Source organism: Sinocyclocheilus rhinocerous, unplaced genomic scaffold, assembly GCF_001515625.1.
Source record: "Sinocyclocheilus rhinocerous isolate Xijiao unplaced genomic scaffold, SAMN03320098_v1.1 scaffold1687, whole genome shotgun sequence".
Classification (NCBI taxonomy): Eukaryota; Metazoa; Chordata; class Actinopteri; order Cypriniformes; family Cyprinidae; genus Sinocyclocheilus; species Sinocyclocheilus rhinocerous.
The window spans coordinates 295,976-307,156 of NW_015660051.1; the positions used below are offsets into that span (position 1 = coordinate 295,976).

The 11,181-nt window shown below is 39.8% G+C and overlaps 1 protein-coding gene across 1 annotated transcript in view; it reads left to right on the plus strand.

The window, feature by feature from the left end:
* The window catches only part of LOC107724831 (protein diaphanous homolog 2-like), a 471,924-nt gene that overhangs the window by 178,704 nt on the left and 282,039 nt on the right, over positions 1–11,181 (plus strand). The window contains exons 16-19 of the mRNA XM_016533907.1: positions 1,751–1,869; positions 3,016–3,080; positions 4,539–4,643; positions 9,684–9,746. Of these exons, the coding sequence (XP_016389393.1) occupies positions 1,751–1,869; positions 3,016–3,080; positions 4,539–4,643; positions 9,684–9,746 (352 nt within the window). The remainder of the gene's footprint in view (positions 1–1,750; positions 1,870–3,015; positions 3,081–4,538; positions 4,644–9,683; positions 9,747–11,181) is intronic.

Sequence of the window (11,181 nt, forward strand, 5' to 3'; positions counted from 1 at the left end):
CAAATATGAAAATTGTGTCATTAATTACTTAATGAGACTTTCGTTCATCTTCTGAACACAAATTAAGATATTTTTGGTGAAATCTGAGAGCTTTCTGACCCTGTATAGACAGCAATGCAACTGAAACGTTCCCAGGCCCAGAAACGTAGTAAGGACATTGTTAAAATAGTCCATGTGACACCAGTGGTTCAACCGTAATGTTATGAAGCTACGAGAAGACTATTTGTGCGCAAAGAAAACAAAGATAATGACTTTATTCAACAATTTCTTTGCTGGCTCCTGCCTCAGCAGCATCACATGCATGCATTGTGGTACTCTCGTGAATGGCGGCAGAGACTGACAAGGAAGAGAAGAAATTGTTGAATAAAGTCATTATTTTTTTGCTTTCTTTTTCACACAAAAAGTCTTCTCGTAGCTTCATAACATTACGTTATGATTATTTTAACAATGTCCTAACTATGTTTCTGGGCCTGGGAATGTTTCAATTGATTTGATGTCTATGCAGGGTCAGAATGCTCTCAGATTTCACAAAAAATATCTTAATTTGTGTTCTGAAGATGAACGAAGGTCTTACGGGTTTGGAACGACATGAGGGTGAGTAATTAATGACATAATTTTCATTTTTTTTCATGAACTAACCATTTAATACTAACAGCAATGATAAGAGAGCATCTGAATGCTTGCATATTATTTATTTATTTATTATTGTTTTATTATTTGTTTATGTATTATTACCTAAAATATTAAATGTGCCACCTTCTGTGGCTGAATTTAGGGGACATCTTGATTTTTCTTATTTGCAGCACACAAACCATAAGAGCAGCAAATAAAACTGAAATATGGATCATAAGAAAACATAAGTGCAAATACACCCGTTGCGTAGTTTATTACTTTGGGTCAAAAAACTCTGCTGTTCATCCATTAGCTTATCTGTATTCCCCCGCAAATATTGTTTATCAAACAAGAATGTTTGTAGATTAAAAAATGTAATGCTCTAGAATTAAGTGGCTTTAGCTATGAGTTGTGGTGCAATTATTTAGCACAGAGACATTTCTAAAGTCATGCTCGTTCATTAGAATTCGAAAGCTTGTTTTGTGTGAAGCTGGGAGAAGGGGACGACACATTTCTGGGAGGAAAATTGAGTACCTACATGAGACATTCAAGGTCATGCTTGGAACATAATTATTTGCCACTATGGAGCTCGGCTTAAGTCGACGTTGTATTTGTTAAATGTCACTCGCAATTAAATTTTGTAATATAACTTAGAAAAGGTCACACACTAAGCGCAGTGGCAGTGTCTAGTCCCAGACCCATTTACTCCCCATCCCATCATTGTCACCCCTCCAAACACAAGGCCGTGTTTTCCCTGCCATTGTGCAACTAATTACACAGATTACACTGATTAGATTTGCGTCTCAGGTTTTATTGCTGCCCTTAATTGCCAAAGATGATTGCAAATTAGAGAGGGAAGCATGGAGGCCCGGATGTCGGTTTGTCTTCACCTTGAATGGACAAAGTCACCCAAGCGATCTCTGGCTGCACACTTTGCCGTTAGTGATTTCATTATGTACCGAAAGAAGGAGCCTTAATTCAATGCTGTGAAATACCATTAAAAGATATGTCTTACCAGATGATTTATGAAGAGCTGTCCTCGCAGGAATGCACGAGGCGGTATTTTATATGAAGTTAATGGCTTTGTCTCTTGTCATACTCTGCCCCCTCACTCTCGCTGTACTCCTTTTTATTACAGGCCTCAGTATTACAAGGTGATCGAGGAGTGTGTGTCCCAGATCGTCCTCCACCGCAGTGGGATGGACCCTGATTTCGCCTACAGGGAGCGACTGGATGTGGACTTCAGTCATCTCGTCGGTAATTCTGAGATTAGGTCTCCAGAGTCTTGAAGAACACGTCTTTGCATTGAACACCACACTAGACCTCAGTGCAGTTCCTTTTAAGTTATTATTCATTGGTACAAATTCAGTTTTCCAGACTATTAAATTCTGTCTTGAACTGTATGGTCGTTTGATAAAGTGGCCAGAACATTTCAGAATGAATAAAAATGAGTTTCAGGTTTCGGTAACCAGCTTTAGGTAAAAGCGAGAGAGCAGTATTGAGTTATAACACTTCAATGAAATCCACCAGAAAGATTTTTGGGGCTTAATGGGATGTCTAGAGTATGATTATAACAATCCTGCACTGGTTGACACTACATTCTGTCTAACATTACTGTGAAATCACACTGCGCTGAGGAAGGCGCAACTGCAGTTGATAAAAGTTTGCGATTTCCTGGAGTAGATCTAATTATCATTCCCCGGTCCCCATGAGAGGCCTGTCTGAAACACCTGCACTCACCTGACACGTAAGATAAGGTACACTCATTATGCATAAATAAAACATTATCTGCAAAACCTGGCTGGCATGTCATGTCTTATAAACGCAACACGACTTCAGCTGTACCGGTTATATTTGCAGTCCTGGACTTTTTTCATTTGTTTTATGATTACATTTTGGGGGTGGGGGGGAGAATTTGTTGCCAATTGTTTTGTCATCCAGGTTCTTGGACACCAAAGGAATTATTAAAATAAGGGTGAAGTAAATTTTTATCCTTTCTTTTTCTTCTTCTTCTTTGCCCTCCCCTTTTGTGTTTTGTCACTAACACTTTCGTAACTTTCCAACAAAGGCTCATTAAAAGTTTTCAGACCCATCTGCAGAAACAAAAAATGTTAGATTTTCTCACTTCTTGCCTGACTTTAATGAGTTGAAAACAGATTATGTGGGGCGCCGTTTTTAAATTTACATCTCAAACCTCCAGAACAGAATTCAAATCTCCAGAGGGGAGGGGGGAATGAGACACTGACAGGTTCATTTTATTCTGTTTGTTTTTTTTGTTTTTTTGATTGTCTTCATTCTGTGTTTGATGTGGAATCTTAAGCATCGTGTTAACATTGCACCTTGTAATTTACATATACTTGTGTGTTTTGTGCGTTTTCATGTACCCGGTACACTGTATGACAGATCAGTGTGTGGATAAAGCCAAAGTGGAAGAGAGCGAGCAGAGAGCGGCTGAATTCTCCAAAAAGGTGAGTCTATTAATCACCCTGTTTGCTGCTATTGGTATGCAACCAGGCTGCTGTCACCAAACTTTTCTCCCATGAGCAGTGAGACAGCACATTGATTGTTCTCGTCTGATCAATAACTGGCAGCAGAGCAGCATGATGTGTATCAGTGCAAGCAGAATCAATGCTGATGCTCCAATCTGCAAGCTTGTTTGTGCCATACTGGGAACACTATTTACAGGCATCATTTCAAATAGTGTTAAAGGCCCCAATGAACAATATTGTAATATTTTTTTTTAGTTAAAACATTGGAGGTTCGTAAGGATGCTGAGCTAACACTTGCTGGTGTTGTCAGTGAAGCCAAGAGCTGTATCCCATGATGCTTTGAGAGTGTATCCATGCTCTTGCTCCGCTTCCTGCCCAAGTCTGCCAAATGTCAGCCAGACATCTGAGGCTTGCAGTTTAATGGCAAAGTAACACAAATACTACTGGGTAGCTGAAAACATTGGGTCTCACTCACTAACTGTGTGTATGCTTGTGTTTGCAGCTGTGTACCAATGCTGAATGTCATTTTTTAATGCATACGTATAAATTTAATAGTATATAATGTATCTAATATTTATATACACATTATTGTCCAATCAAAAGTTTGTGCATGGCGAGATTTTTTTAAATTTTTTTTTTAAAGTCTCATTCTCACCAATGTTGCATTTATTTTGATAAAAAAATTAAATTAGTGATATTGTGGACTATTATTAGCATTTAAAACAACAGTTTTGTTTTTATTATAATATTTATTACTAATAATATTGCCTAATATTTTTGCGAAAACATTTATATACATTTTTTCCGATTTTTTTTATGAATAGAATGCTCAAAAGAACATTATAAAAGATTTCTATTTCAAGTAAATAATGTAAATGTCTTTACTGTGACATTTGATCCGTTTAAAGGAGAAATCAAATTGAACTGAGAAATCAAAATTCCCTTGGTGTTTTGACATAAAAGAGGTCATTGTACTATAAAAACATGCTGTAAGTTTCGGAAATCAAAACTTTCTCATTAGTCTAAAAACCGCTTATATTGAAGCCAATCTGTCAAAAAGACAGGTTGTGTGTGTAATGTGCCACTTTATGACGTAATGGTGGCTAAACACCGCCTCCTCAGAAGATGATCAACGCCTGCTTCTACATCACTGCCTGTTTAGCCCCGCCCACCGATTCGCACCTGTAGTGTAAATAACGAGAGAGGCAAATGCAGGTTTACGCAGAAACCAAACGATAAAGATGCTCCAAAGACAACAAGACGCTGTTCAGTGCCAAGTTTATAAGTGAATGAGACTAGTAAAATCTTAACCTTGGATCAAGATGTTGATGATGATAATGAAGGTGGAGAGTTATGCTGAATTTGTTGATGTGTCCTGTGGTTGATGGAATCCGCATAGTTACATCAATGTTTTTGTATGTGCATTATTGTCTTCAGTTCGACGGGGAGTTCAGCGCAAGGCAGGAAGCGCAGGCCGAGCTGCAGAAGCAGGAGGAGAAAATCAAAGAGCTAGAGTCTCAGATCAACACCCTGCAGGCCCAGGTAACAACACTTGCACCATAACCTCTTCTCTCCCTCATCACCACTTTAGGTTCACGAGCAGCCCCATAGATATGGCCAAATCAGCTGCTCTGCGCTCTCTACCCAAGGGTATCAAACTCAGGTAAACGCTAATTGGAGCTACCACCGATGCCGTGGCCCATGTGCTCACCTTTAACATGCATAGTTTACCCTTCCATTGGCACTGATTATACCACAGAACTGACATGTGCTTTGTTGTACTCTCAGAGGCTTCAAATCCACTGAGGTTTCTCTTATCTTCCCTCATGAGAGCTTTGTGGTTCACATTGCCTTAGAAGAGCCCTTTATCCTACAGATCCGTGGAGCAACACGCCAACATTTTGGTTTCCAGACTGCCTTTCTTCACCTCACAACTATTCTCCCATGGCTATTAGACTACCAGGCATTAAATTATTTGTCTCCATCATAAAACCTTCTTGACGCTCAGAGCCCTGAAAATGAGCTATACATCAAATTACCTGAAAATGAGCTATACAAGCACATTAGGTTCACTAGTACTTGTGTGTGTGTTGTGACGTCATATGAAGCAGTTTTTCTCTGTCTGCTTCGAATGGTAATGCAACTTCTAATGTGGCGGCGAAGGGAGAGACTCTGTTAATTCGGTCAAATTGAAACCTTTTTATCTTGTATCGTGAATGCAGTGGTGCTCTAAGTGGGTATTTTAAGACTTGGGGGATTGTATGATTTAATAAAGGGCCAATCTCCCCCTCAAATGGTTGGATTTGATTTTTCTCAATTGCTCCATCGCAGCCTGTTCCTAACTATTGTATCAACGCTGTGAGGGATTGCGTTACGTCTTTGGCTTTCACATCATTGTTCCTGTAAAAAAAAAACCTTAGTTCTTCTTCCGCAAAATGACTTCCATTTCCTACCAAACCCAATTTGAAACATTTTAGATTTTAGTGCTGCCTTGGGACAAAAGAAGTAGCTTGCTTGCTAGCTTATGGAGTTTAATAGGAGGGAAAAAAAATCTCACCATTTGTGAAGAGCCTTCCACGGTGTAAATAGTTTTCCAGAAACCAAATATATTGCAGTCGGAAAAGCCAGCACTTTGTCTTTCTGTTTACTTTATCTCTCAGCACATCCAAGCCCTATTGCCCCCAGCTTCTCCCAACAACAGCCTCCCCACCTTCAAACGAGATGAGTTGCTGTCATTAAGGACCCTGGCAGCTTGGACCACCATTCATTCTCACGGATTTACCAAATGGGCACATTAGTGGAGGCGGAGCTGGAATGGGTTCCTCCCTGTGCAAAGCGGAGCTTCTCAGAGCCCGACACTTCATTTGTGTGCAGTCCTCAGCCCTGCACTTCATCTGCCTCAGGAGCCGAATCACAGCACGTTAGCCACTCTGACTCCCTCCCTCCATCTGCCTCGTCCATCACTTTCTCAACTCTTACACATATTCATGAGCCCAGGCCTCTCTGTGCTCTGCTCCTCATCAGTCACCATCATCCCTCCTTTTCTACACTCATTCATGCCGAGCCATATTGTGTGCACCCAGTGTGTCCCTCCTCACGGACACCGCAACCCCATTAATGACTGCTCACCTGCTCTCCTGCTTTGCTTTCCTGGACCAGAGTGTCATTTGGCTGTTGTTTTTCCCTGGGTGTCCTTCAGTCTTACCCCAAGGCAATCTCCTTCTCTTTGAAGCTCAGTCATCTCCAGCACATTAACAGGTAGAGGAGTGAAGCGGAGCCCTTGAGACGCATACACTTATCAAATGTTCACTCTGAAGGCACATTCAAAGCTTTGGCTCCAGAACATTCTCACATCAACAGACTTCTGGTACTTCTGGTAGAGAACATATAATGCGCTCACTAAAGAAGCACACGGATATTAGCATGAGAGTGTTGCACATATCCCGTGGGTGTTTTGGCACATCTGAAAGGGATGTAAACTCATAGGTTGTCATGCGCAAAGCTGACAAATTGTACCCGTTATTAGACAGCCAGTGTAAAACTCTTCTCTTACTACAGTTTCGCAATGTTGTCAGGTTGTGGGTGCATAACACATCACTGTGAAAACTGACTACACTCACCCACACTTGAACCCACTTGCTGACTACTTGTTCTTTGGCCTTCTGGTACAGGTGGGAAGTAGAACTTGGTTTCTAAACACATTGTACTGTAAAAATTTGATTTAAATGAATTATTATAATAATTGTTATTTTTTATTTTTTATTATATTGTATAATAACAAAAGCATAAAACTACAACCATGCACTGAAGCGTAAGGTCATCTCTTCAAAAAGCCTGTCTCCATATTTTACCTCTTTTTGATAATCATTGTCTCTAAAATAAGCCTCAGTAGGTTGCAGTATGATGTACATTTCAAGAGTGTTGAGCTGTATAGCATGAATATCAGACATTTTCACATTATTTTGTGCCATTAGGGTGACCGAGGTTTAATGACGACAAAGATATGTCAGCAAAGATATGCACAGACAACAGATTTTACTTTAACACATAATTGAAGAGAGCCATTATTCAGAGGAACCAACACAACAGCTCATGCGAAAATAATAGTCGGATGAGCTCATGAAAGCTTTAGTATAGAAAATTTCAGACAGACTGAATGTGAAATGGAAAGAATAAAATAATAAAAGAGCTTTGCACTTTTAATTTATGTATTTTTAAGAGATAATGAGAGTGCATACGTTATTAGGCCTCCTGCAAGGGTCCCTTGTCTCTTCTCTCTTGGACATTCAACAGAAAGAGAATACAGTGGGTATAGAAAAGAATCACCCCCCTTTAAAATAATCACATTTTGTTGCTTTGCAGCCTGAAATGAAGATGGACACAGTTTTTGTTTTATCCAGCTGTATTTACTCAGTGCAACTTATAACATCCAAGTTAAAGATATAACACCAAAATGTCAGAAAAAAATGATAATAAATAAAAAAACAGAATCACTGAGTTGGAAAAAAGGATCTTTGTGTGCATGTGACAACAACATCACATATTCTCCACAAATGTGGCTGGTATTGGAGGGTTGCAAGAAATGTATATTGTGTACAACTGCAAATGTGTACATGCAGTCACGACTGAGCTTTGCCAAAACGCACCTTGAAGATTCTTGAGGCCACATGAGACTAAAATTGAATTATTTGGCCTCAACACCAAGCATCCAATATAGCTCACCATTCAGATAACAGCATTCCTACAGTAAAGCATGGAGGTGTAATATAATGTTATGGTGGTGAGACTAAAGGCTGTAATTAAAGCAAAAGGTGGTTCAACAAAATGCCGACACATGGGGGTGATAATTTTTCCAACTCGGTGATTCTGTTTTTTTTATTTTTTATTTTTTCCTGACATGTTGGTGTTATATCTTTCACTTGGATGTTATAAGTAAATACAGCTGGATAAAACAAAAACTGTGTCCATCTTCATTTCAGGCTGCAAAGCAACAAAATGTGATTATTTTAAAGGGGGGTGATTCTTTTCTATACCCACTGTAGAGTCAAAGGTGTGGAATCAAATGGTAGCTCGTTTAATAATTCAGAATCCAAGTGATACTGAAGGAGAAATCTTTTGCAGCACCTCATAGGTTTCAAAAAGCTCTGTTGTCAGCTGTCTGGACCAACATGGGACTCGTAACATTGCGGTGCAGTGCAGGGCTGGACCTCTGTCTTATAGCCACTGCCGGGATGGATTTGGCAAAAAGTCTGGCAGTAATGATGCCGATAAGGACAGCACTTCACTTGAATCATAGAGCTGGTTGCCATGTGCCCTGCGCTGTTGCCATGGTCAGTATCAGGGGACACAGCTCGGCCATTCAGCTTTACAGGCTGATTCGTTTGAGATGCAGTGCATGTGTGCCATCCCTCTTTCTCTCTGTCTTTGAGGAAACGATCACAAGGAATATGAAGATGCTGCTGTTCTTCTTCTTGACAATTTTCAGTGTGTTGACTGCTGTTCTGCCCTTTATATTGTCAAAAATAAATAAAGATAAAAAAAACAAAAACAAAGCTTACTAAACACTACAAGCAAGGACAGCATTTCAAATGTGATACGTTTTTCAGTCTTCATCATTGAAGTATCCATCTTCTTTTCCATTACATGTCTTTAATATTTGATTCTGCCCTACGTGCAGTATGGGGAAACTGCACCTTATAAGTGTAATTTAGAGGCAGTAGTGTATGCTTCCTCTGAATGAAAAGAGGCTGTTAAGAATTTAACCCTTTTTTTCCCTTTTTTTTTTAAAGAGGCTGCTCATAGCAAGGTCAAAGCGGGAGTAAAGCATCACTGATTCTAAGTGCTTGCGCTAAATTCACTGAGCGTGTCATAAGGCATTGAAATGATGGGAAGGACTTGAAAGAACAGGATTCCAGAAGCAACTTTAAAAGATGCACAACAATCAATTTACTGCATTCCCGACTATTATGCCTTGAACTTTCCTTTAAAATGGATGTTATTGGAACAAAAGCATAATGGAAATGACTGGAGCCAATAGAGTGCAACAGTCGCGTTCCAGAAGTAAAAATCATAGTAATTTTCTCCATAGCGGAATTGATTTTTAATAACTTGAAATCAAATTAATTAAATCAAGTAAATCGAGACACCCACCCATTCCCATAAAGCACTTTAACTCTTTAATAAAGACTTTTTAAAAAATCTCTATTGGCAAAATAATTCTGGAACCAAGTCCGCTGAAAAAGTGGGTGGCACTGTTGCGCTCAATTTTGTCTAGAACTGGAACTGTGTAAGGGTGTTTAATGATGTTCTTAATTTATGAATTCACTCCTGCAAAACTCACAACAACCGCTAATGAAATCCTGTATTACTTCATTAGTAGGCAAACACAGTGTTTTGATAATGTTCAAGTAGGCTGCTTGCATCCAATTTCTTGCTGTCCCCAAGTTTTATTGCCATGTGACCTTCAGTAATGTTGGCAGTTGGCTTTTGCTTTATTCTCTTCTTCCAGCTATGCAATCTCTTTTTGCCTTACCATTGCTCTGTTTCTCTATGTATCTGTCTGTCTGCCCCTCACCTGTCCAGTTGATTAGTGAGAGAGACAAGCTAAGAGAGGCAGAGAAAAGCATCAGCGAAAGAAACAGCAAGGTGGGTGTTCTCCCAACCCTTCCCTCCGCCTTCCCAGCATGCTCAATGCAGCCGCCCGCCAGCATCTTTGAAAATCAGCATTTTTTTATATCTTCTAACAGGTTGATCAAAGCTGTTACCTCTCACTGATCATCCAGAGTCTTGATTTTCTGTATTGTCTCCAGACTCTCAACAGATGCTGTGCAATCATTCATTACAAATGCATGCTACAGAATTAGGCCATAATCCTTACCACATATCCAGCATATAAACAGCTTGTGATGGTGAATCTTACCAAACACAATCTCTATACTGTGAATACTTCCAGTTCTTAGAAGCTAGAAAGTAAATGAAGCAAGCAGTTTGTCTGTTCCCTGGGAAGTGAACCCTTACTTTTGGGTTGCTAGCATTGTTCTCTTCCGCGTGAGCTACAGGAGCATGATGGAACAGGCTCCCAGTGCCAGTTCCAGCTGGAAGGGAAAATGAAACCCCATCTTTTCATTTAACTAGAGTATTGTAACCCTCAGTAGTAACTGAATCTAATTGAAATTGCCTCTTGCTCATCAGAGAGGAGATTGGGATGGTTTAATTGTGTGTTAGCCCTAGTTAATTACCCAAACTGTGGCTGTTTCTACCAAGAGTGCCCTCCCACCCGTTGAGAGTGTAAATGGATGCTTGTCTTCTTGATATTGTCCTGTCCATTTATAACAGATAGTTTTAGACATGCTGACTGCTAATTAGTGCAGCTGAATGGTATGGGAGACGGCCAGAAAATTCAGGTCAGTGGCCATCTTAGACCTTTATCAAACCAGACTTTCTGGTCGTAAATTGCCTTTTAAAGCAAGATAAGAAGCCAGAATGAAAACAGGGGGGAAAGGAGCCTTAAATTAAACATTTTCCTGTGTAAAATGGGTTTTGGTTGTAAAATTGGTCTAAATGATGGATATTGTTTAAAGAGAATAAGGAATATGTCTAGAGAAAATTGTGTGCTGGAGGCTGATTAGCATTCCAGAACTGTGGCTGGAGGGTCTGCAGCAAGCCACAAGCTGTCACAGAGGGCCAAAGCAATGCGGAAATGACGGTGCTCTAATTTAGCAACTAATTTGCTTGCCATTCTCTTGTATTAAACTTAAAAGAGAAAATGGGTCACAACTGGCCGGAGATTGACAGACGCATAATCATGGGACAGGGTACTCGTCAAGGGACCTCAGCTTTCTGCATGATGCTCCTACACCTTTTTAATTTCCCCTCTAATAAACAATCCACTGCCTGCATTGTGTAATCAAACACTCGGTAATGCATATAAAAATGTGGCTCGACGCATATCATTGTCCTAATCAACTGAACTGAGGCTGGAGCGCAGAAAGGGGAATTGCTTTAGAAAATGACATTTTTTTTTTTTACTTTTTCACTAAGCAGTGATGAGAATGAGGCACAAAGTAACTTTTGAAAAGAA